This window comes from Salmo salar, unplaced genomic scaffold (assembly GCF_965601325.2).
Source record: "Salmo salar unplaced genomic scaffold, fSalSal1 ptg000586l, whole genome shotgun sequence".
In the NCBI taxonomy this organism is placed as follows: domain Eukaryota; kingdom Metazoa; phylum Chordata; class Actinopteri; order Salmoniformes; family Salmonidae; genus Salmo; species Salmo salar.
In genome coordinates this window covers 224,552-249,223 of record NW_027675426.1, presented here as the reverse complement: position 1 = coordinate 249,223, position 24,672 = coordinate 224,552, and the positions used below count along the sequence as shown (strand labels likewise).

The following is a 24,672-nucleotide window of genomic DNA, read 5'->3' as shown; positions in this document are numbered from 1 at the left end:
ATAGGCATCCAATCATTTGAAAATTAGTCGAAAGGCTAAGTGATTCTCTTCCTGAGAAGAAGCTGACAGCCTTCAAACAGAGCAAAAAAAGTGGTCCCAAACAATATGTCAAAATGAATAAAAAAATTATACAGCTGTCTTTAATAAGATCAAACTGAACTAACTGCTATCTTGAAATGTTGAAAAAGGGTTTTTAAATAGGCATCCTGTGGTTCGGGCTATGTATTTAGGTAGAGGGGTGTTTGGTTTATGTGGTTCGGGCTATGTATTTAGGTAGAGGGGTGTTTGGTTTATGTGGTCCGGGGTTTGTTAGTCTATGTTCTATGTTAGTGTATTTCTATGTTCTGTCTTGTCTATTGTAGTTCTATGTTTAGTTAATTGGGGTTGGACCTTCAATTGGAGGCAGCTGGTTATCGTTGCCTCTGATTGAAGGTCCTATAATTAGGAGGTTGTTTGTCATGGGGGTTTTGTGGCAGATTGTTGCTGTGTATAGCTTTGTTCCTTACCGGCCTGTTCTTTGTCCTTTAATAAAAGAAGATGAGTGTACATTTTCCCACTGCGTCTTGGTCTAAACCCTACGACACCTGTGACATTTACATTAGGGTGTATTGTTAGATACTACTGCACTGTTGGAACCAGGAACACAAGCATTTCACTACACCCACAATAACATCTACTAAATATGTGTATGTGACCAATAACATTTTTATTTGATTGTATTTTTGAAAGTGTTACATAATTCTCAATCCGCTTTGCGTCGTGCCTAAAAACAGCACTTAGCCGTGGTACTGTATATTAGCCATATACTGTCACCACTTCCACCGAAGTCATTTCCTCTCCTTGTTCGGCGGTCGGCGTCACCGGTCTTCTAGTCATTGTGGATCCACTTTTTCATTTTCCATTTGTTTTGTCTTGTTTTCTTACACATCTGGTTTCCATTTCCATCATGAATTGTTGTGTATTTAACCCTCTGTTCCCCCCATGTCCTTGTGTGGAATTGTTTGTTTGTAAGTGCTTGTACTCTGTTACTGGTGCGCATCGGGTTTTGTACCCATGTAGGTTCGTTTTGTATTAAACTGCTCCGGCTATTACCTATCTCTGCTCTCCTGCGTCTGACTTCACTGCCACCAGGTCCGCATTCCTTACATATACCACACCTCCTCAGGCCTTATTGCTTATTAGAACACATAAGTGTATTATAAGGCATTATAAAGGTCATTAAAATAATTATAATATGTACTTCATAGAAACTGTTACCCTTTATATTCTAATAACTCACATTTTAAGATTCATTATTTCATTTATTCCATGTTAAGGGCTCTAACCAAGGAACAAGACTATTTGTCTCCCTCTTGATGTTGCATGCAGTTCCTCTCTCTTCCTCCCTCCCTCTAACCCCTCCCTCCCTTTAACCCCACCCCTCTGGCAGAACCAGGAAGTCCATCCCCCTTCACAAACTCTCTTCTGAGGAAACGAAACTGATCTGAGTCTCTGTGTCGTCTGTCTGTGTGAGAGTGAACAACCGTCCAAATGGCTCAACATGGAGTTCTGCTGGACCAGGACCAGTTCTGTTGTTCTGTCTGTCTGGATCTACTGAAGGAACCAGTCACCATCCCCTGTGGACACAGTTACTGTAGGAGCTGTATTGAGGGCTGCTGGGATCAGGATGTTCTGAAAGGGGTCTATAGCTGTCCTCAGTGCAGACAGACCTTCAGTCCGAGGCCTACGCTGAGTAAAAATAACATGTTGGCTGAGCTGGTGGAGAAACTGAAGAAGACAGGACTCCAGGCTGCTCCCCCTCCTGCTCTGTGCTATGCTGGACCTAGAGATGTGGCGTGTGATTTCTGCACTGGGACCAGAAAGCAGAAAGCCCTCATGTCCTGTCTGGTGTGTCTGGCCTCTTACTGTGACACTCACCTCCAATCTCACTACGAATCTCCTGCTTTGAAGAAGCACAAGCTGGTCAAAGCCACCGCACAACTACAGGAGAAGATCTGCTCTCATCATGACAAACTGCTGGAGGTTTACTGTCGTACCGATCAGCAGTGTATCTGTCTGATGTGTACAATGGATGAACATAAAGGCCATGATACAGTGTCAGCTGCAGCAGAGAGGACTGAGAAACAGGTAAGACCAGAACAACTTGTTGGTGACTGTCTGATAAACAAAGAATTAAAGATACAGTAGGAACTAAGGCTGTTTGAATATGAGATCATTCAAATGAAATGAATCCTCAGCAGAACAAATATGAACACAAACCTTGAGTATATTGATATGTCAACCCAGATTCTCCAGATGTATCACCATTTTATAATGTCAAACACTATTATCATTCTGAATGGGCTTTTATGAGTCCAAAGTTCAGTCTCAACCTGTTGATACATGTAGTCCTACCATAAAAACTATAATCATTCACATAGCAACAAATAAATATCATTTAGTAAATGGACCATCCATTTTTTAGACCTTCCTCTCTATGGGCCCTATGTCACATTACTATACTATTGATCTACTGGACTAATAAAGCTTGATAGCTCATTGAAGAGTGATTCTCCACAGAGGCAGCTGGGGATGAGTCAGCAGAAGGTCCAGCAGAGATTCCAGGAGAGAGAGAAGGAGCTGAAGGAGCTCCAACAGGCTGTGAAGTCTCTCAAGGTGAGTATTGTTGACCAGAGGAGACACACCATTTCACCTGTCTCCTCCAGTCAGAGAGAGAGAGAGAGAGAGAGGTAGAGGGGCCCCTATCCAATCCCACTGACCCCACTGTTGGGAACAGGTTGTCACTGCTGAGGCAGTGAAGAAAGTAGAGGAGGATGGGTCAAGGCTGAGGGATCCTGAGAGGATCCCTGTGAGTAGTAGATCTGTGACAGCACAGAGGGACGGGCCAACGAGGGATATATGCTTCAGTAAGGTTGGCTTCTTAGTGTTCATAGCAAATGGTTATCAACTGTACCGCAGAAATGGAATGTAAATCACAGAAAAAAAATATGTTTTGGTGGCAGCTGCAGAGAAGTATTTGGTCATACTAGATTTGACTTCAGAAGAGTTCCAGGGTGTGTTGAGTGGTGGTGTCCCGTCCTCCCAGGTCGTTGGCCTGGTGCAGGAGCAGATAGGGTCAAAGTAGTGGAATGGGGTAGTGGGTTTTAATGAGTGTAGGGTTAGTTGGCCTGGTGCAGGAGCAGATAGGGTCAAAGTAGTGGAATGGGGTAGTGGGTTTTAATGAGTGTAGGGTTAGTTGGCCTGGTGCAGGAGCAGATAGGGTCAAAGTAGTGGAATGGGGGTAGTGGGTTTTAATGAGTGTAGGGTTAGTTGGCCTGGTGCAGGAGCAGATAGGGTCAAAGTAGTGGAATGGGGGTAGTGGGTTTTAATGAGTGTAGGGTTGGTTGGCCTGGTGCAGGAGCAGATAGGGTTAAAGTAGTGGAATGGGGTAGTGGGTTTTAATGAGTGTAGGGTTAGGTGGCCTGGTTACAGGAGCAGATAGGGTCAAAGTAGTGGAATGGGGTAGTGGGTTTTAATGAGTGTAGGGTTAGTTGGCCTGGTGCAGGAGCAGATAGGGTCAAAGTAGTGGAATGGGGTAGTGGGTTTTAATGAGTGTAGGGTTAGTTGGCCTGGTGCAGGAGCAGATAGGGTCAAAGTAGTGGAATGGGGTAGTGGGTTTTAATGAGTGTAGGGTTAGTTGGCCTGGTGCAGGAGCAGATAGGGTCAAAGTATTGGAATGGGGGTAGTGGGTTTTAATGAGTGTAGGGTTAGTTGGCCTGGTGCAGGAGCAGATAGGGTCAAAGTAGTGGAATGGGGGGTAGTGGGTTTTAATGAGTGTAGGGTTAGTTGGCCTGGTGCAGGAGCAGATAGGGTCAAAGTAGTGGAATGGGGTAGTGGGTTTTAATGAGTGTAGGGTTAGTTGGCCTGGTGCAGGAGCAGATAGGTTCAAAGTAGTGGAATGGGGTAGTGGGTTTTAATGAGTGTAGGGTTAGTTAGAAGGGTGTTTTTTTAGTATTATCATAATTTCCCCTTTTCCCATTTTGTATCCCATAATATCATGGATTTATATTATAGTCCAGTTGAGGCAGGTGAGATGCCTTTGGATATACGACGTAATAAATTGTCATTAGCTTATTGGGTTGAAAGGCTGTGAGGTTGAGCATCCCACTGCTACTGTTCTAGATGACTGTTGGGAATATACTAGTAGACAAGGCAGTGGTTTTGGTTGGACAGTTGGAAAGCTTGCTGATGAGAGTAGTTTCAGGGAGTTGGAGGTTGGCCCTTTCTGTGGTGATAGGGGATGTTCCTCCATGGTTACTCCCAGATCCTGTTGTTGATCTAACCTTGGTAGACAAAAGGAAAGATTGGGTCAGAAGTCAGTGATAAAGGGAAACTGGTTGACAATTACATTGGTAGAAGTTGTTATGCTTTTTTTACCTCTTTTCACAGATGGATCCAAGGGCCCAGATAGTGGGCCCACAGGAGCAGGTGTTTACCTTCCTGAATGTGATGTGCAGATATGTAGAAGACTAACAGATGAACTGTCAGTGTACTCAGTTGAACTGTTGGTGATAATAGTTGTCCTCCAGTGGGTGGAGGACGTACAGCCTGTTAGAGTTATAGTATCCTCAGATTCTCTGTCTGTATTGAATAGTTTATCATCTGGTAAATCTATTAGGAGTGACCTACTATTGGAGGTATTAACCTCTCTAGGGTCGGCGGGACGAAATCGTCCCAACTACGCAACAGCCAGTTGAATCCCGTGGCGCGATTTTCAAATACCTTAGAAATGCTATTACTTAAATTTCTCAAACATATGACTATTTTACAGCATTTTAAAGACAAGACTCTCGTTAATCTAACCACACTGTCCGATTTCAAAAAGGCTTTACAACGAAAGCAAAACATTAGATTATGTCAGCAGAGTACCCAGCCAGAAATAATCAGACACCCATTTTTCAAGCTAGCATATAATGTCACATAAATCCAAACCATAGCTAAATGCAGCACTAACCTTTGATGATCTTCATCAGATGACACACCTAGGACATTATGTTATACAATACATGCATGTTTTGTTCAATCAAGTTCATATTTATATCAAAAACCAGCTTTTTACATTAGCATGTGACGTTCAGAACTAGCATACCCCCCGCAAACTTCCGGTGAATTTACTAAAAATGTACTAAATTACTCACGATAAACGTTCACAAAAAGCATAACAATTATTTTAAGAATTATAGATACAGAACTCCTCTATGCACTCGATATGTCCGATTTTAAAATAGCTTTTCGGTGAAAGCACATTTTGCAATATTCTAAGTACATAGCCCGGCATCACAGGGCTAGCTATTTAGACACCCAGCAAGTTTAGCACTCATCAAAGTCAGATTTACTATAAGAAAAATGTTATTACCTTTGCTGTTCTTCGTCAGAATGCACTCCCAGGACTTCTACTTCAATAACAAATGTTGGTTTGGTTCAAAATTATCCATAGTTATATCCAAATAACGGCGTTTTGTTCGTGCGTTCAAGACACTATCCGAATGGTAAAGAAGGGTGACGAGCACGACGCATTTCGTGACAAAGAAATTCTAAATATTCCATTACCGTACTTCGAAGCATGTCAACCGCTGTTTGAAATCAATTTTTTTGCCATTTTTCTCGTAAAAAAGCGATAATATTCCGACCGGGAATCTGCGCGTTTAGGTAAAAAGACGAAAGAAAATAAAGCATGGGGTCGACTCGTGCACGCGCCTAAGCCCATTGTCCTCTGATCGGCCACTATCCAAACGCGCTAATGTGTTTCAGCCTGGGGCTGCCTCGATATCATTCAGCTTTTTCCCGGGTTCTGAGAGCCTATGGGAGCCGTAGGAAGTGTCACGTTACAGCAAAGATCCTCAGTCTTCAATAAAAAGAGTCAAGATGAACAAGAACTTGTCAGACAGGTCACTTCCTGTATGGAATCTTCTCAGGTTTTTGCCTGCCATATGAGTTCTGTTATACTCACAGACACCATTCAAACAGTTTTATAAACTTTAGGGTGTTTTCTATCCAAAGCCAATAATTATATGCATATTCTAGTTACTGGGCAGGAGTAGTAACCAGATTAAATCGGGTACGTTTTTTATCCGGCCGTGTAAATACTGCCCCCTATCCCCAACAGGTTAATGTTATTATGGAGAATTGAGAGAATGGGTCTAGTAGTGAGATTCTGCTGGGTCCCAGCACATTCAGGTGTGGAATGGAATGAAATTGTAGACTAGTTAGCTAAAATAACTTTAAAACAAGATATAATATATATTAATGTTCCACTGGGTAGAGGTGAGGACAAATGTGAGATCAGAGACATTTTGATAGATGTGTGGCAGAAGAGATGGGACTCTGAGCACAAGGGACGGCATTTATATGCCCTCCAAAGAAAGGTCGGTGGACCAAGGTTCAAAGGTCAGATTAGGAAGGAAGAGGTGGTGTTTCCTCGATTGTGTTTAGGACATTGTACATTGAACTGGTCCTTCCATCTGGTTGGCAGCATGTGAATGGTTTGTGTCTGGAGGGTATTGTCAATGAAACGGTGGAGCATGTGTTGTTATATTGTTGTAAGGATGTTGAAGAGAGGGAAAGATTGAAGTGTAGGGTCATTGAGGTTGGATGGGGTTGGGGGGTTTGGAAGGGATTTGGGGGATGGGGGAGGGTCTATTAGAAGTTAGTAGGGATCTTTTTTATTTTCTCAGAAGTACTGAGTTAGGTAGGAGGATTTAGAAATGGTGTAAACCGTGATTGAACACACTTCAGCACAGTAGGAGGCGCCACGCTCCTTTAACGTTGGTTTGAGGACCGCCATTATACCATAGAAGAAGAAGAAGTTGGTAACGTGAGGTTTTGTCGTTCGTGAAGAGTGCAGCTATTCTTTTGCCTATTTTCCAAATGTATTTTGTCATGGTGGGAGGGTTTGTTTATCGGTTTCCGCTGTTTATCGGTTAGAGTTGAGGAGGGAGTAGGGTAGTTTGATGTCCTCAACCGAGTGGAGAAGAAACGCTGTCTCTTCAGGTGCGTTGTGGAGAATGGTGTGGAGGAATTATTGATCCTGGTCGGTGAACAGGTGGGAGAGGAACATATCCACTCTGTATCCAGAATGAACAAGGCGGTGGTTGTGGTAATGTAAAAGGTGAGTCTTGTTACCCGGCTAGTTACCAGTATGATTTATGTGAGGGGTTGTGTTGGTGCTGATTTCGACAAGAGTAGTGGTGTCTAATCTGCCTCCGTTTATTACCACCGAACAGATCCGTAAAGAGTTGGTTCGTTTTGCTAAATGTGGAAGTGTTTTTCTGAACGAAATTCAAGGTTAAACAGGGGAGGGGTGGTACACAGGGTTTGTTAGCACAGAGGAGCCCAGTGATATAATATTATATATATATAATATTACTATATGTCCCAGCTGTTTGCTGTGGTTTTGAAGTAATTCTCTTCCAGCCCGCGTTAATCTTGTAGGTTTACCTCAGGTAACTTATTATTAACTATCCTTGTAGGTTTACCTCAGGTAACTTATTATTAACTAAACTTGTAGGTTTACCTCAGGTAACTTATTATTAACTAAACTTGTAGGTTTACCTCTGGTAACTTATTATTAACTATCCTTGTAGGTTTACCTCAGGTAACTTATTATTAACTAGGTTACAGCTACTTGGTGAGGAAGCTCACTGTTCACCTGGTTATAGATTGTAGTGACCTACAGGGATGGTTGGCGCAAAGCCTTCAAACGTTAAACATGTTCTGGTCATGGTTAACTGTATATATATATTAAAAGGTGTAAATTCTCAACAAATCGCATGTCCCTGTTCTCTTTTTCAAGATGTGTCCGATTTAAACAGTCAGAAGAAAGAATAAAAATAAATAACCTTTTTTTATTTGTTTCTAAATGGCTGCTGGGTAATATGATAATCGTTGAAATCTGTTGGTTCGTAGACATCAAATAGAGAGAATGCTGCGCAGGTTCACTGAGTTGTAAACCTAATGGATAGGTGGAGATCATTGATTTGTAGCTCTGACTCAGTTGCTACCTCAGATTATGAGTCTATCAAGTGTGGTGAATGAGGTATGTAGTTCCCACAGAAGACCACAGGGAGGAGCAAGAGAGATATAAACCCATACAGTTTATCTCTTTAAATACCCTGAACCTAACAATCAATCTAATGTATTTATGAAGACCTTTTTACATCAGCAGATGTCACAAAGTGCTGTACAGAAACTCTAACCCTACGTATAACCTGTTTTATCCTGAACCCTAATTCTAGGGTAGGGTAGCCTAGAACCCCTTTAGAAACTATTATAGTAATAATATTATGTTAGTAAATACCATTATAGTACTAAATAGGTTCTATTGTTATTTTTTAAATAAAACCTATGTATAGTACTTAGCATTTAACTGTTTTTTTTTTGTTATTTTATTATATTTATTATTTAGAGGAGTCTGTCTAAATAATGAAAAGTTAAGTTATTGCCAGACTTTTTAATGAAACCTTTATTTAACTAGACAGGTCAGTTAAGAACAAATTCTATTTACAATGACGGCCTCCTGGTGACCAGTGGGTTAACTGCCTTGTTCAGCGGCAGAACAACAGAGTTTTACCTTGTCAACTCTGAGGTCGTCCCATTGTTTCCGAAAGGGGAAAGTTTTTACCAATTGTTGGTAGTTAAAACGTAAACCAGTTATTATTATAATACAGTTTTTTATGGCTTGGTCCTAAGAACAGGTTTTAGTGGTAAATTAAAAAGGGAGACAGTTTTTGGTGCCATTTATGGAAAACTGAATTGGGTTTGTGGCTGGATCAGCAGCTCTTCATCATGCGGCCGGAGAGACTCAATACAACAGGGGTCTCTGATTTCTATGCTGCAGTACTGAGGGCCTGGCAGCTGCTGAGACCCACACGAGAGGAGGGGGGGGTGTGGTGACTGGGCCGTGGGTCTGGGAGGAACCACTGATCACTGGGTTTGGTGGACCTGGAGAGCAGGGTGGCAGCGTTCGGACTCAAAGCAGCACAGAGGCTACTGTACCGTACGGAGGTGGGCTTAGCGGGAGGGAAGGGGCATCAGAGGCAGGGGGTTGTGTATTAACTAACTGCTATCTCTCTGTCTCTCTGTCTCTCTCTCTCTCTGTCTCTCTCTCTCTGTCTCTCTCTCTCTCTGTCTCTCTCTCTCTCTGTCTCTCTCTCTCTCTGTCTCTCTCTCTCTCTGTCTCTCTCTCTCTCTGTCTCTCTCTCTCTCTGTCTCTCTCTCTCTCTGTCTCTCTCTCTCTCTGTCCCTCTCTTCTCTGTCCTCTCTCTCTCTCTCTCTCTCTCTCTCTCCTCTCTCTCTCTCTCTCTCTCTCTCTCTCTCTCTCTCTCTCTCTCTCTGTCTCTGTCTCTGTCTCTGTCCCTCTCTCTCTCTCTGTCCCTCTCTCTCTCTCTCTCTCTCTGTCCCTCTCTCTCTCTCTCTCTCTCTCTCTCTCAACAGCGCTCTGCACAGGCAGCAGTGGAGGACAGTGATCAGATCTTTACTGAGCTGATCCGCTCCATTGAGAGAAGGAGCTCTGAGGTGAAGGAGCTGATCAGAGCCCAAGAGAAGGATCAAGTGAGTGAAGCTGAAGGAGTCCTGGAGCAACTGAAGCAGGAGATAGCTGAGCTGAGGAAGAGAAGCACTGAGCTGGAGCAGCTCTCACACACAGAGGATCACATCCATTTCCTCCAGGTAACTAAACTGTCTTGTTACATGTGATGTGAAATTAACTTCATGTGAAACTATTCATCTCAATCATTATGTTGTCCTCTCTGTCCCTCTCTCTCTCTGTCTCTCTCTACCTCTCGCTCTCTGTCTCTCTCTCTCTCTCTCCCTGTGTCTGTCTCTCTCCCTGTGTCTCTCTCTCTCCCTGTGTCTCTCTCTCTCCCTGTGTCTCTCTCTCCCTGTGTCTCTCTCTCTCCCTGTGTCTCTCTCTCTCTCCCTGTGTCTCTCTCTCTCCCTGTGTCTCTCTCTCTCCCTCTCTGTCTCTCTCTCTCTCTCTGTCCCTCTCTCTCTCTCTCTGTATCTCTCTGTCCCTCTCTCTCTCTCTCTCTCTGTATCTCTCTCTCTCTCTGTATCTCTCTCTCTCTCTGTCCCTCTCTCTCTCTCTCTGTCCCTCCTCTCTCTCTCTGTGTCCCTCTCTCTCTCTCTCTCTCTCTCTCTCTCTGTGTCCCTCTCTCTCTCTGTCCCTCCTCTCTCTCTCTCTCTGTCCATCTCTCTGTGTCCTCCCCTCGGTGTCCCCCTCTCTCTCTCTCTCTCTCTCACTCTGTCCCCCTCTCTCTCTCTCTCTGTCCCCCTCTCTCTCTCTCTCTGTCCCCCTCTCTCTCTCTCTCTCTGTCCCCCTCTCTCTCTCTCTCTGTCCCCCTCTCTCTCTCTCTCTCTCCTCTGTCCCCCTCTCTCTCTTCTCCCTCTCTGTCCCCCTCTCTCTCTCATCTCTCTCTGTCCCCCTCTCTCTCTCATCTCTCTCTGTCCCCCTCTCTCTCTCTCTCTCTGTCCCCCTCTCTCTCTCTCTCTCTCTCTCTCTCTGTCCCCCTCTCTCTCTCTCTCTCTCTCTGTCCCTCTCTCTCTGTCCCTCTCTCTCTCTCTCTCTCTGTCCCTCTCTCTCTCTCTCTCTCTGTCCCTCTCTCTCTCTCTCTCTCTCTGTCCCTCTCTCTCTCTCTGTCCCCCTCTCTCTCTCTCTCTCTGTCCCTCCTCTCTCTCTCTCTGTCCCTCCTCTCTCTCTCTCTCTGTCCCTCCTCTCTCTCTCTCTGTCCCTCCTCTCTCTCTCTGTCCCTCCTCTCTCTCTCTCTCTCTCTCCCTCCTCTCTTTCCCTCTGTCCCTCTCTCTGTGTCCCCCCCTCTCTCTGTGTCCCCCCCCCTCTCTCTGTGTCCCCCCCTCTCTCTGTGTCCCCCCCTCTCTCTGTGTCCCCCCCTCTCTCTGTGTCCCTCTCTCCCTCTCTGTGTCCCTCTCTCCCTCTCTGTGTCCCTCTCTGTGTCCCTCTGTGTCCCTCTCTCTCTCTCTCTCTGTGTCTCTCTCTCTCTGTGTCTCTCTCTCTCTCTGTGTCCCTCTTTGTCTCTCTGTCCGTGTCCCCCTCTCTCTGGGTCTCTGTGTCTCTCTCTCTGTGTCCCTTTGTATCTCTCTGTCCGTGTCCCCCTCTCTCTGTCTTTCTCTCTCTCTCTCGCTCTGTCTCTCTCTCTCTGTCTCTCTCTCACTCTCTCTCTCTCTCTCTCTGTGTCTCTCTCTCTCTCTCTGTGTCTCTTTCTCTGTGTCCCTCTCTCTCTCTGTCTCTCTCTGTGTCCCTCTCTCTGTGTCTCTCTCTGTCTCTCTCTCTGTCCCTCTCTCTCTCTCTCTCTGTCCCTCCTCTCTCTCTCTTTCCCTCTGTCCCTCTCTCTCTCTGTCCCTCTGTTCCTCTGTCTCTCTCTCTGTCTCTCTCTCTCTCTGTCTCTCTCTCTCTATCTCTCTGTCTCTCTCTCTCTCTGTCTCTGTCTCTCTCTCTCCAGAGTTATCAGTCTCTCTCCAGTATCAGTGTATCTTCAGACTTACCCAGCATCGTTGTCCGTCCTCTTCAGTACTTTGGAGATGTGAGTAAGACTGTGTCTGAACTGAGAGAGAAACTAGAAGACTTCCTTAAAGGAGAATGGACCAAGATCTCCACTACAGGTGTGTTGAAAACAATCAGAACATCAACTTTAGACCATTGAAAGTTCCCTACTAGTCATATACATGTGGAATATGGTATGATGATAACATTCCCTCTCTCTGTCAATGTGTTTGTGTGTCTGTAGTGAATATAGTGGAGGTTGTTCTGCCTCCAGAGCCCAAGACCAGAGAACAGTTGTTACAATGTGAGTCTCTTTATTGTGAAGTAACTAACAGTCTCTTTTTACTGCCACTCCTAACAATCACTCTAGAAATATATAGCAATAGTAGATCTAATCAAAGACTGGGTATCTATCTGACTCCTCATATTTCTCTTATTTGATCTCTGCTGTGCTCTAATCAAAGACAGGGTAGATACAGTATCTGACTTAACTTATTGTTCTGACTCCCCTCATTGGTCTCTGCTCTTCTCCCAGATTCCTGTCAGCTCACACTGGACCCAAACACAGCAGACACACTCCTCTCTCTGTCTGAAGGGAACAGAAAGGTGACCTGTACAGACCAAGTCCAACCATATCCTGACCATCCAGACAGATTCACCAACACGTTGCAGGTTCTGTGTAGAGAGGGTCTGTCTGGACGCTGTTACTGGGAGGTGGAGTGGAGTGGTGGTGTTATTACAGCAGTCTCATATAAAGACATCAGCAGAACAGGGTCAGATAATATATTTGGATACAATAACAAGTCCTGGAGTTTACTGTGCTCTAGAGGTGGTTATTATTTCATACACAATAATGTTGGGACTAAAGTATCAGGCCCTCAGTCCTCCAGAGTAGGAGTGTACCTGGATCACAAGGCAGGTACTCTGTCCTTCTACAGTGTCTCTGACACAATGACCCTCCTCCACAGAGTCCAGACCACATTCACTCAGCCCCTCTATCCTGGGTTTTATATCGATTATAATAGTACTGCTGAGCTGGTTAAACTGTAGTAGGGTCCACATAGATACTAGTCATGCTGGTGTAGTCTATAGCTGAGCTGGTTAAACTGTAGTAGGGTCCACATAGATAGTAGTCATGCTGGTGTAGTCTATAGCTGAGCTGGTTAAACTGTAGTAGGGTCCACATAGATACTAGTCATGCTGGTGTAGTCTATAGCTGAGCTGGTTAAACTGTAGTAGGGTCCACATAGACACTAGTCATGTTGGTGTAGTCTATAGCTGAGCTGGTTAAACTGTAGTAGGGTCCACATAGATACTAGTCATGCTGGTGTAGTCTATAGCTGAGCTGGTTAAACTGTAGTAGGGTCCACATAGATACTAGTCATGCTGGTGTAGTCTACAGCTGAGCTGGTTAAACTGTAGTAGGGTCCACATAGATACTAGTCATGCTGGTGTAGTCTATAGCTGAGCTGGTTAAACTGTAGTAGGGTCCACATAGATACTAGTCATGCTGGTGTAGTCTATAGCTGAGCTGGTTAAACTGTAGTAGGGTCCACATAGATACTAGTCATGCTGGTGTAGTCTATAGCTGAGCTGGTTAAACTGTAGTAGGGTCCACATAGATACTAGTCACGCTGGTGTAGTCTATAGCTGAGCTGGTTAAACTGTAGTAGGGTCCACATAGATACTAGTCATGCTGGTGTAGTCTATAGCTGAGCTGGTTAAACTGTAGTAGGGTCCACATAGATACTAGTCATGCTGGTGTAGTCTATAGCTGAGCTGGTTAAACTGTAGTAGGGTCCACATAGATACTAGTCACGCTGGTGTAGACTATAGCTGAGCTGGTTAAACTGTAGTAGGGTCCACATAGATACTAGTCATGCTGGTGTAGTCTATAGCTGAGCTGGTTAAACTGTAGTAGGGTCCACATAGATACTAGTCATGCTGGTGTAGTCTATAGCTGAGCTGGTTAAACTGTAGTAGGGTCCACATAGATACTAGTCATGCTGGTGTAGTCTATAGCTGAGCTGGTTAAACCGTAGTAGGGTCCACATAGATACTAGTCATGCTGGTGTAGTCTATAGCTGAGCTGGTTAAACCGTAGTAGGGTCCACATAGATACTAGTCATGCTGGTGTAGTCTATAGCTGAGCTGGTTAAACTGTAGTAGGGTCCACATAGATACTAGTCATGCTGGTGTAGTCTATAGCTGAGCTGGTTAAACTGTAGTAGGGTCCACATAGATACTAGTCATGCTGGTGTAGTCTATAGCTGAGCTGGTTAAACTGTAGTAGGGTCCACATAGATACTAGTCACGCTGGTGTAGACTATAGCTGAGCTGGTTAAACTGTAGTAGGGTCCACATAGATACTAGTCATGCTGGTGTAGTCTATAGCTGAGCTGGTTAAACTGTAGTAGGGTCCACATAGATACTAGTCATGCTGGTGTAGTCTATAGCTGAGCTGGTTAAACTGTAGTAGGGTCCACATAGATACTAGTCATGCTGGTGTAGTCTATAGCTGAGCTGGTTAAACCGTAGTAGGGTCCACATAGATACTAGTCATGCTGGTGTAGTCTATAGCTGAGCTGGTTAAACCGTAGTAGGGTCCACATAGATACTAGTCATGCTGGTGTAGTCTATAGCTGAGCTGGTTAAACTGTAGTAGGGTCCACATAGATACTAGTCATGCTGGTGTAGTCTATAGCTGAGCTGGTTAAACTGTAGTAGGGTCCACATAGATACTAGTCATGCTGGTGTAGTCTATAGCTGAGCTGGTTAAACTGTAGTAGGGTCCACATAGATACTAGTCATGCTGGTGTAGTCTATAGCTGAGCTGGTTAAACTGTAGTAGGGTCCACATAGATACTAGTCATGCTGGTGTAGTCTATAGCTGAGCTGGTTAAACCGTAGTAGGGTCCACATAGATACTAGTCATGCTGGTGTAGTCTATAGCTGAGCTGGTTAAACTGTAGTAGGGTCCACATAGATACTAGTCATGCTGGTGTAGTCTATAGCTGAGCTGGTTAAACTGTAGTAGGGTCCACATAGATACTAGTCATGCTGGTGTAGTCTATAGCTGAGCTGGTTAAACCGTAGTAGGGTCCACATAGATACTAGTCATGCTGGTGTAGTCTATAGCTGAGCTGGTTAAACCGTAGTAGGGTCCACATAGATACTAGTCATGCTGGTGTAGTCTATAGCTGAGCTGGTTAAACTGTAGTAGGGTCCACATAGATACTAGTCATGCTGGTGTAGTCTATAGCTGAGCTGGTTAAACTGTAGTAGGGTCCACATAGATACTAGTCATGCTGGTGTAGTCTATAGCTGAGCTGGTTAAACTGTAGTAGGGTCCACATAGATACTAGTCACGCTGGTGTAGACTATAGCTGAGCTGGTTAAACTGTAGTAGGGTCCACATAGATACTAGTCATGCTGGTGTAGTCTATAGCTGAGCTGGTTAAACTGTAGTAGGGTCCACATAGATACTAGTCATGCTGGTGTAGTCTATAGCTGAGCTGGTTAAACTGTAGTAGGGTCCACATAGATACTAGTCATGCTGGTGTAGTCTATAGCTGAGCTGGTTAAACCGTAGTAGGGTCCACATAGATACTAGTCATGCTGGTGTAGTCTATAGCTGAGCTGGTTAAACCGTAGTAGGGTCCACATAGATACTAGTCATGCTGGTGTAGTCTATAGCTGAGCTGGTTAAACTGTAGTAGGGTCCACATAGATACTAGTCATGCTGGTGTAGTCTATAGCTGAGCTGGTTAAACTGTAGTAGGGTCCACATAGATACTAGTCATGCTGGTGTAGTCTATAGCTGAGCTGGTTAAACTGTAGTAGGGTCCACATAGATACTAGTCATGCTGGTGTAGTCTATAGCTGAGCTGGTTAAACTGTAGTAGGGTCCACATAGATACTAGTCATGCTGGTGTAGTCTATAGCTGAGCTGGTTAAACCGTAGTAGGGTCCACATAGATACTAGTCATGCTGGTGTAGTCTGTAGCTGAGCTGGTTAAACCGTAGTAGGGTCCACATAGATACTAGTCATGCTGGTGTAGTCTGTAGCTGAGCTGGTTAAACCGTAGTAGGGTCCACATAGATACTAGTCATGCTGGTGTAGTCTGTAGCTGAGCTGGTTAAACCGTAGTAGGGTCCACATAGATACTAGTCATGCTGGTGTAGTCTATAGCTGAGCTGGTTAAACTGTAGTAGGGTCCACATAGATACTAGTCATGCTGGTGTAGTCTATAGCTGAGCTGGTTAAACTGTAGTAGGGTCCACATAGATACTAGTCATGCTGGTGTAGTCTATAGCTGAGCTGGTTAAACTGTAGTAGGGTCCACATAGATACTAGTCATGCTGGTGTAGTCTATAGCTGAGCTGGTTAAACTGTAGTAGGGTCCACATAGATACTAGTCATGCTGGTGTAGTCTATAGCTGAGCTGGTTAAACTGTAGTAGGGTCCACATAGATACTAGTCATGCTGGTGTAGTCTATAGCTGAGCTGGTTAAACTGTAGTAGGGTCCACATAGATACTAGTCATGCTGGTGTAGTCTATAGCTGAGCTGGTTAAACTGTAGTAGGGTCCACATAGATACTAGTCATGCTGGTGTAGTCTATAGCTGAGCTGGTTAAACCGTAGTAGGGTCCACATAGATACTAGTCATGCTGGTGTAGTCTATAGCTGAGCTGGTTAAACCGTAGTAGGGTCCACATAGATACTAGTCATGCTGGTGTAGTCTATAGCTGAGCTGGTTAAACCGTAGTAGGGTCCACATAGATACTAGTCATGCTGGTGTAGTCTATAGCTGAGCTAGTTAAACCGTAGTAGGGTCCACATAGATACTAGTCATGCTGGTGTAGTCTATAGCTGAGCTGGTTAAACCGTAGTAGGGTCCACATAGATACTAGTCATGCTGGTGTAGTCTATAGCTGAGCTGGTTAAACCGTAGTAGGGTCCACATAGATACTAGTCATGCTGGTGTAGTCTATAGCTGAGCTGGTTAAACTGTAGTAGGGTCCACATAGATACTAGTCATGCTGGTGTAGTCTATAGCTGAGCTGGTTAAACTGTAGTAGGGCCCACATAGATACTAGTCATGCTGGTGTAGTCTATAGCTGAGCTGGTTAAACTGTAGTAGGGTCCACATAGATACTAGTCATGCTGGTGTAGTCTATAGCTGAGCTGGTTAAACTGTAGTAGGGTCCACATAGATACTAGTCATGCTGGTGTAGTCTATAGCTGAGCTGGTTAAACTGTAGTAGGGTCCACATAGATACTAGTCATGCTGGTGTAGTCTATAGCTGAGCTGGTTAAACCGTAGTAGGGTCCACATAGATACTAGTCATGCTGGTGTAGTCTATAGCTGAGCTGGTTAAACTGTAGTAGGGCCCACATAGATACTAGTCATGCTGGTGTAGTCTATAGCTGAGCTGGTTAAACTGTAGTAGGGTCCACATAGATACTAGTCATGCTGGTGTAGTCTATAGCTGAGCTGGTTAAACTGTAGTAGGGTCCACATAGATACTAGTCATGCTGGTGTAGTCTATAGCTGAGCTGGTTAAACTGTAGTAGGGTCCACATAGATACTAGTCATGCTGGTGTAGTCTATAGCTGAGCTGGTTAAACTGTAGTAGGGTCCACATAGATACTAGTCATGCTGGTGTAGTCTATAGCTGAGCTGGTTAAACTGTAGTAGGGTCCACATAGATACTAGTCATGCTGGTGTAGTCTATAGCTGAGCTGGTTAAACTGTAGTAGGGTCCACATAGATACTAGTCATGCTGGTGTAGTCTATAGCTGAGCTGGTTAAACTGTGGTAGGGTCCACATAGATACTAGTCATGCTGGTGTAGTCTATAGCTGAGCTGGTTAAACTGTGGTAGGGTCCACATAGATACTAGTCATGCTGGTGTAGTCTATAGCTGAGCTGGTTAAACTGTGGTAGGGTCCACATAGATACTAGTCACGCTGGTGTAGTCTATAGCTGAGCTGGTTAAACTGTAGTAGGGTCCACATAGATACTAGTCACGCTGGTGTAGTCTATAGCTGAGCTGGTTAAACTGTAGTAGGGTCCACATAGATACTAGTCATGCTGGTGTAGTCTATAGCTGAGCTGGTTAAACTGTAGTAGGGTCCACATAGATACTAGTCATGCTGGTGTAGTCTATAGCTGAGCTGGTTAAACTGTAGTAGGATCCACATAGATACTAGTCATGCTGGTGTAGTCTATAGCTGAGCTGGTTAAACTGTAGTAGGGTCCACATAGATACTAGTCATGCTGGTGTAGTCTATAGCTGAGCTGGTTAAACTGTAGTAGGGTCCACATAGATACTAGTCATGCTGGTGTAGTCTATAGCTGAGCTGGTTAAACTGTAGTAGGGTCCACATAGATACTAGTCATGCTGGTGTAGTCTATAGCTGAGCTGGTTAAACTGTAGTAGGGTCCACATAGATACTAGTCATGCTGGTGTAGTCTATAGCTGAGCTGGTTAAACTGTAGTAGGATCCACATAGATACTTCAATAAAAGCCCCACCTCCTCTCGCTCAGCCATTCTAACAGTGGAAGCCAGGATAATAAACTGTGAACAATAATGAAGCCATGTTTGTCTGTGTGAGTGAGGATTTATTATTTAATTGTGTGATAACTTTAATTCTGTGATAACTTTATGTAATACATCCTCTGTTTCCTAACTGAATAAACATTTTAAGATAGCAGTTGGTTCAGTCTGATCATCTCATGTACTGTTGGAACTTTATTTTAATCCTTTTTCACTATTTTTATATTTATTTTTTTAATGACAAATTCCAGAGCCTCTGTATACATTTTTACACATTTTTCCCCCACTCTCTACTTTGTACATTGACAGAGAAAGTGGGACTGTCGTTTTTCTGACAAGTTCTCTCATTGATCTCAGGTTCAGCCACCAGGGGGCACCCACCCTCCATGAAAACTTTCATAGGCTCTCTTTCACTCAGTAATCATGTAACAAGTCGACATGCTCCCAGAGGCAAGGCAATCAAAGGCTCCAAGTCACTGAACTGACCATCAGCCCAGCCATTGGTATTATTCATACTGTTTAAATAAAAACAGAGGTCTTTAAACTCTTGAATATCTGAACTTGATACAGAGAAAAACAGGATGAGAGAAAGGAGGTTATGAACAAGACAAAACTATTTTTTATAGCATCATAAAAAAAAGTTATTTTTATTTATTTTATTTACAGTCAATTCTCTAAAAAACCAAAAGGGAATTGAGCACAAGGCAGATTAGCCGTTCTCCCTCCCAACAACATAATCCAATTATTTTTAGGGACTTTTCATCGTATATAATATATATTTATTTATTTATATATATAAAATCAGTGGCGTGTGTTCATTTACAGGTCAGAGCTGTAAGGCAAGAGCCACATTCCAACACCTTTAAAATGTACCCCGCCCTCCCTCTCTTCCTTCCTTCCCTCTCTCCCTCCTCTCTTCACTCATCCTTCCTCTTTTTCCCCTCGTTCCCTCCTTCCTTCCCTCTCTGCCTCGTTTCTTCACTCATCCTTCCTCTTTTTCCCCTCGTTCCCTCCTTCCTTCCCTCTCTCCCTCCTTCACTCATCCTTCCTCTTTTTCCCCTCGTTCCCTCCTTCCTTCCCTCTCTCCCTCCTTCACTCATCCTTCCTCTTTTTCCCCTCGTTCCCTCCCTCTCTTCCTTTCTTCCCTCTCTTCCTTCCCTCTCTGCCTCCTCTCTTCACTCATCCTTCCTCTTTTTCCCCTCGTTCCCTCCCTCTCTTCCTTTCTTCCCTCTCTTCCTTCCCTCTCTGCCTCCTCTCTTCACTCATCCTTCCTCTTTTTCCCCTCGTTCCCTCCCTCTCTTCCTTTCTTCCCTCTCTTCCTTCCCTCTCTGCCTCCTCTCTTCACTCATCCTTCCTCTTTTTCCCCTCGTTCCCTCTCTTCCTTCCCTCTCTGCCTCCTTTCTTCCCTCTCTGCCTCCTTTCTTGAAATAATCAATGAATCAGACATGACTGAAAAAATGGAGTTCAAGCTTTTACACTTTCAAGTTGTGTCAAGTCAGTGATGTCACAAAGAACAAGGAGAGTAAGAAGGAAGGAAGGAAGGAAGGAAGGAAGGAAGGAAGGAAGGAAGGAAGGAAGGAAGGAAGGAAGGAAGGAAGGAAGGAAGGAAGGAAGGAAGGAAGGAAGGAAGGAAGGGTGCTTCTTTATAGTGCTGGGGTGTGACCCCGGTGTTCATCTTGCTGTCCGGAGAGAAACTGAACCCATCTCAGAGGATAAGTCCCAAATGGCACCCTACTCCCTATATAGCGCACCACTTTTGATCAGATCCCCATGGGCCCTGGACACAAGTAGTGCACTATATGAAGGGAATAGGGTGCCCTTTTGGGACGTAAACATGGTAACACACACAGCCGGCCCACTTCTCCCTCCCCCATCTCCTCACCCACCCCGCTTAATAAAACCCAACATCAAAAAACAGGGAGAGAAAAATTCTAGATTAAGAGAGAAATGAATCAAAGAGAAAGAAGTCTGTCCATCCTCTCGTTCGCCCGGCCCTCCCTCTCGCACGTTAGAAGGTGTTCACATCTTCTTTCTCCATTAAACCCTCTTTTTATTCTTTATGTTCAGGTAATAGTTCTCAGTCCTCCCCTCCTCCCTCCGGTTTCATTTCAGAATACAAGAGGAGTTCACATATCTGTTTATCCATAGGTATCCGGTTTCACCATTGCCCACGGCAACCACCAATCATCAACGATAAACGGGCAGTTAGACACAAAAAAACGCATCTGAAATTGCAAAAAGTGGAAGTTGTACTCCCGGTCCCCACCGCTAAGGGGGGGGGAGGCTTCTCCTTATTACTGTACCTCACCTCAGTCTCCTTCAAGTCTCTGGAGCTCACATCCTGGTCTGGGGTCTCTAATCAGAGGGAGGGAGGGAGGGCTACTCCTTATTACTGTACCTCACCTCAGTCTCCTTCAAGTCTCTGGAGCTCACATCCTGGTCTGGGGTCTCTAATCAGAGGGAGGGAGGGAGGGCTACTCCTTATTACTGTACCTCACCTCAGTCTCCTTCAAGTCTCTGGAGCTCACATCCTGGTCTGGGGTCTCTAATCAGAGGGAGGGAGGGCTACTCCTTATTACTGTACCTCACCTCAGTCTCCTTCAAGTCTCTGGAGCTCACATCCTGGTCTGGGGTCTCTAATCAGAGGGAGGGAGGGAGGGCATCTCCTTATTACTGTACCTCACCTCAGTCTCCTTCAAGTCTCTGGAGCTCACATCCTGGTCTGGGGTCTCTAATCAGAGGGAGGGAGGGCTTCTCCTTATTACTGTACCTCACCTCAGTCTCCTTCAAGTCTCTGGAGCTCACATCCTGGTCTGGGGTCTCTAATCAGAGGGAGGGAGGGCATCTCCTTATTACTGTACCTCACCTCAGTCTCCTTCAAGTCTCTGGAGCTCACATCCTGGTCTGGGGTCTCTAATCAGAGGGAGGGAGGGAGGGCTACTCCTTATTACTGTACCTCACCTCAGTCTCCTTCAAGTCTCTGGAGCTCACATCCTGGTCTGGGGTCTCTAATCAGAGGGAGGGAGGGCATCTCCTTATTACTGTACCTCACCTCAGTCTCCTTCAAGTCTCTGGAGCTCACATCCTGGTCTGGGGTCTCTAATCAGAGGGAGGGAGGGAGGGCATCTCCTTATTACTGTACCTCACCTCAGTCTCCTTCAAGTCTCTGGAGCTCACATCCTGGTCTGGGGTCTCTAATCAGAGGGAGGGAGGGCTTCTCCTTATTACTGTACCTCACCTCAGTCTCCTTCAAGTCTCTGGAGCTCACATCCTGGTCTGGGGTCTCTAATCAGAGGGAGGGAGGGAGGGCTACTCCTTATTACTGTACCTCACCTCAGTCTCCTTCAAGTCTCTGGAGCTCACATCCTGGTCTGGGGTCTCTAATCAGAGGGAGGGAGGGAGGGCTACTCCTTATTACTGTACCTCACCTCAGTCTCCTTCAAGTCTCTGGAGCTCACATCCTGGTCTGGGGTCTCTAATCAGAGGGAGGGAGGGAGGGCATCTCCTTATTACTGTACCTCACCTCAGTCTCCTTCAAGTCTCTGGAGCTCACATCCTGGTCTGGGGTCTCTAATCAGAGGGAGGGAGGGAGGGCATCTCCTTATTACTGTACCTCACCTCAGTCTCCTTCAAGTCTCTGGAGCTCACATCCTGGTCTGGGGTCTCTAATCAGAGGGAGGGAGGGCATCTCCTTATTACTGTACCTCACCTCAGTCTCCTTCAAGTCTCTGGAGCTCACATCCTGGTCTGGGGTCTCTAATCAGAGGGAGGGAGGGCTACTCCTTATTACTGTACCTCACCTCAGTCTCCTTCAAGTCTCTGGAGCTCACATCCTGGTCTGGGGTCTCTAATCAGAGGGAGGGAGGGAGGGCTTCTCCTTATTACTGTACCTCACCTCAGTCTCCTTCAAGTCTCTGGAGCTCACATCCTGGTCTGGGGTCTCTAATCAGAGGGAGGGAGGGAGGGCATCTCCTTATTACTGTACCTCACCTCAGTCTCCTTCAAGTCTCTGGAGCTCACATCCTGGTCTGGGGTCTCTAATCAGAGGGAGGGAGGGCATCTCCTTATTACTGTACCTCACCTCAGTCTCCTTCAAGTCTCTGGAGCTCACATCCTGGTCTGGGGTCTCTAATCAGAGGGAGGGAGGGCTTCTCCTTATTACTGTACCTCACCTCAGTCTCCTTCAAGTCTCTGGAGCTCACATCCTGGTCTGGGGTCTCTAATCAGAGGGAGGGAGGGCATCTCCTTATTACTGTACCTCACCTCAGTCTCCTTCAAGTCTCTGGAGCTCACATCCTGGTCTGGGGTCTCTAATCAGAGGGAGGGAGGGCTACTCCTTATTACTGTACCTCACCTCAGTCTCCTTCAAGTCTCTGGAGCTCACATCCTGGTCTGGGGTCTCTAATCAGAGGGAGGGAGGGAGGGCTTCTCCTTATTACTGTACCTCACCTCAGTCTCCTTCAAGTCTCTGGAGCTCACATCCTGGTCTGGGGTCTCTAATCAGAGGGAGGGAGGGCATCTCCTTATTACTGTACCTCACCTCAGTCTCCTTCAAGTCTCTGGAGCTCACATCCTGGTCTGGGGTCTCTAATCAGAGGGAGGGAGGGAGGGCTACTCCTTATTACTGTACCTCACCTCAGTCTCCTTCAAGTCTCTGGAGCTCACATCCTGGTCTGGGGTCTCTAATCAGAGGGAGGGAGGGAGGGCTTCTCCTTATTACTGTACCTCACCTCAGTCTCCTTCAAGTCTCTGGAGCTCACATCCTGGTCTGGGGTCTCTAATCAGAGGGAGGGAGGGCATCTCCTTATTACTGTACCTCACCTCAGTCTCCTTCAAGTCTCTGGAGCTCACATCCTGGTCTGGGGTCTCTAATCAGAGGGAGGGAGGGCTTCTCCTTATTACTGTACCTCACCTCAGTCTCCTTCAAGTCTCTGGAGCTCACATCCTGGTCTGGGGTCTCTAATCAGAGGGAGGGAGGGAGGGCTACTCCTTATTACTGTACCTCACCTCAGTCTCCTTCAAGTCTCTGGAGCTCACATCCTGGTCTGGGGTCTCTAATCAGAGGGAGGGAGGGAGGGCTACTCCTTATTACTGTACCTCACCTCAGTCTCCTTCAAGTCTCTGGAGCTCACATCCTGGTCTGGGGTCTCTAATCAGAGGGAGGGAGGGCTACTCCTTATTACTGTACCTCACCTCAGTCTCCTTCAAGTCTCTGGAGCTCACATCCTGGTCTGGGGTCTCTAATCAGAGGGAGGGAGGGCATCTCCTTATTACTGTACCTCACCTCAGTCTCCTTCAAGTCTCTGGAGCTCACATCCTGGTCTGGGGTCTCTAATCAGAGGGAGGGAGGGAGGGCTTCTCCTTATTACTGTACCTCACCTCAGTCTCCTTCAAGTCTCTGGAGCTCACATCCTGGTCTGGGGTCTCTAATCAGAGGGAGGGAGGGAGGGCTTCTCCTTATTACTGTACCTCACCTCAGTCTCCTTCAAGTCTCTGGAGCTCACATCCTGGTCTGGGGTCTCTAATCAGAGGGAGGGAGGGAGGGCTACTCCTTATTACTGTACCTCACCTCAGTCTCCTTCAAGTCTCTGGAGCTCACATCCTGGTCTGGGGTCTCTAATCAGAGGGAGGGAGGGAGGGCTACTCCTTATTACTGTACCTCACCTCAGTCTCCTTCAAGTCTCTGGAGCTCACATCCTGGTCTGGGGTCTCTAATCAGAGGGAGGGAGGGTGTTGTGTGTGAAATCCCAGCCATGGTGGGATAAGGTAGAGTTCATATCTCTTTCTCTCCCTCTCCTCCTTTCTCAATCTCTCTCTCAGAAAAGGTTCTCTTCAAAGATGACCATCAAGTTGCTCTGGAAGTTGATGTCAATGGTGTCCGCCATCTGTAGAGAGAGGGGGATGAGAGACAGAGCGAGAGAGAGAGGAATTAGATGCAGTGTTAATCTTTCCCATCTCTACTCAGCTAAACTACCTGTCCTCTGTATTATTGTAATATAACTGAATATACATAATATAACAAGAATATACATATATTAATACGTCTCTTTATGATGATTCTCTCCTCATCTCTCCTGCTATACCAGTATATCATGTTAGTATTATAGTAGTATTACTGCTATACTAGTATAACATGTTAGTATTATAGTAGTATAACTGCTATAAAGTATTACCACCTCTCTTCTGCTAGAAAAGTATATTATGTTAGTAGTATAACTGCTATAAAGTATTACCACCTCTCTTCTGCTAGAAAAGTATATTATGATAGTATTATAGTAGTATAACTGCTATAAAGTATTACCAGCTCTCTTCTGGTAAACTAGTATTTTATGTTAGTATTATAGTAGTATTACTGCTATAAAGTATTACCGCCTCTCTCCTGCTATACTAGTATAACATGTTAGTATTATAGTAGTATCACTGCTATAAAGTATTACTGCCTCTCTCCTACTATACTAGTATAACATGTTAGTATTATAGTAGTATTACTGCTATAAAGTATTACCACCTCTCTCCTGCTATACTAGTATTTTATGTTAGTATTATAGTAGTATTACTGCTATAAAGTATTACC

The 24,672-nt window shown here is 45.2% G+C and overlaps 1 protein-coding gene and 1 long non-coding RNA gene across 2 annotated transcripts; both read left to right on the top strand.

The window, feature by feature from the left end:
* The first annotated feature begins 1,484 nt into the window (after positions 1-1,484).
* LOC145876374 (E3 ubiquitin/ISG15 ligase TRIM25-like) lies at positions 1,485-9,747 on the top strand. The gene is made up of 3 exons (XM_082972155.1): positions 1,485-2,127; positions 2,560-2,655; positions 9,472-9,747. The coding sequence occupies exons 1-3, from the start codon at positions 1,531-1,533 to the stop codon at positions 9,730-9,732; spliced, it is 954 nt and encodes a 317-aa protein (XP_082828281.1). The 5' UTR covers positions 1,485-1,530; the 3' UTR covers positions 9,733-9,747.
* A 1,572-nt stretch (positions 9,748-11,319) lies between these two features.
* LOC145876369 (uncharacterized) lies at positions 11,320-18,252 on the top strand. Its single transcript, XR_014391519.1, has 2 exons — positions 11,320-11,837; positions 12,069-18,252. It is a non-coding gene; the product is annotated as an uncharacterized LOC145876369 (long non-coding RNA).
* Positions 18,253-24,672: the final 6,420 nt, after the last annotated feature.

Bases quoted from the DNA above. Each gene is read 5' to 3' on its own strand.
- LOC145876374 (XM_082972155.1), top strand. From the start codon at position 1,531: ATGGCTCAACATGGAGTTCTGCTGGACCAGGACCAGTTCTGTTGTTCT. The intron at 2,128-2,559 runs GTAAGACCAGAA...GATTCTCCACAG, and splicing joins CAGAGAGGACTGAGAAACAG to AGGCAGCTGGGGATGAGTCA. The intron at 2,656-9,471 runs GTGAGTATTGTT...CTCTCTCAACAG, and splicing joins AGGCTGTGAAGTCTCTCAAG to CGCTCTGCACAGGCAGCAGT.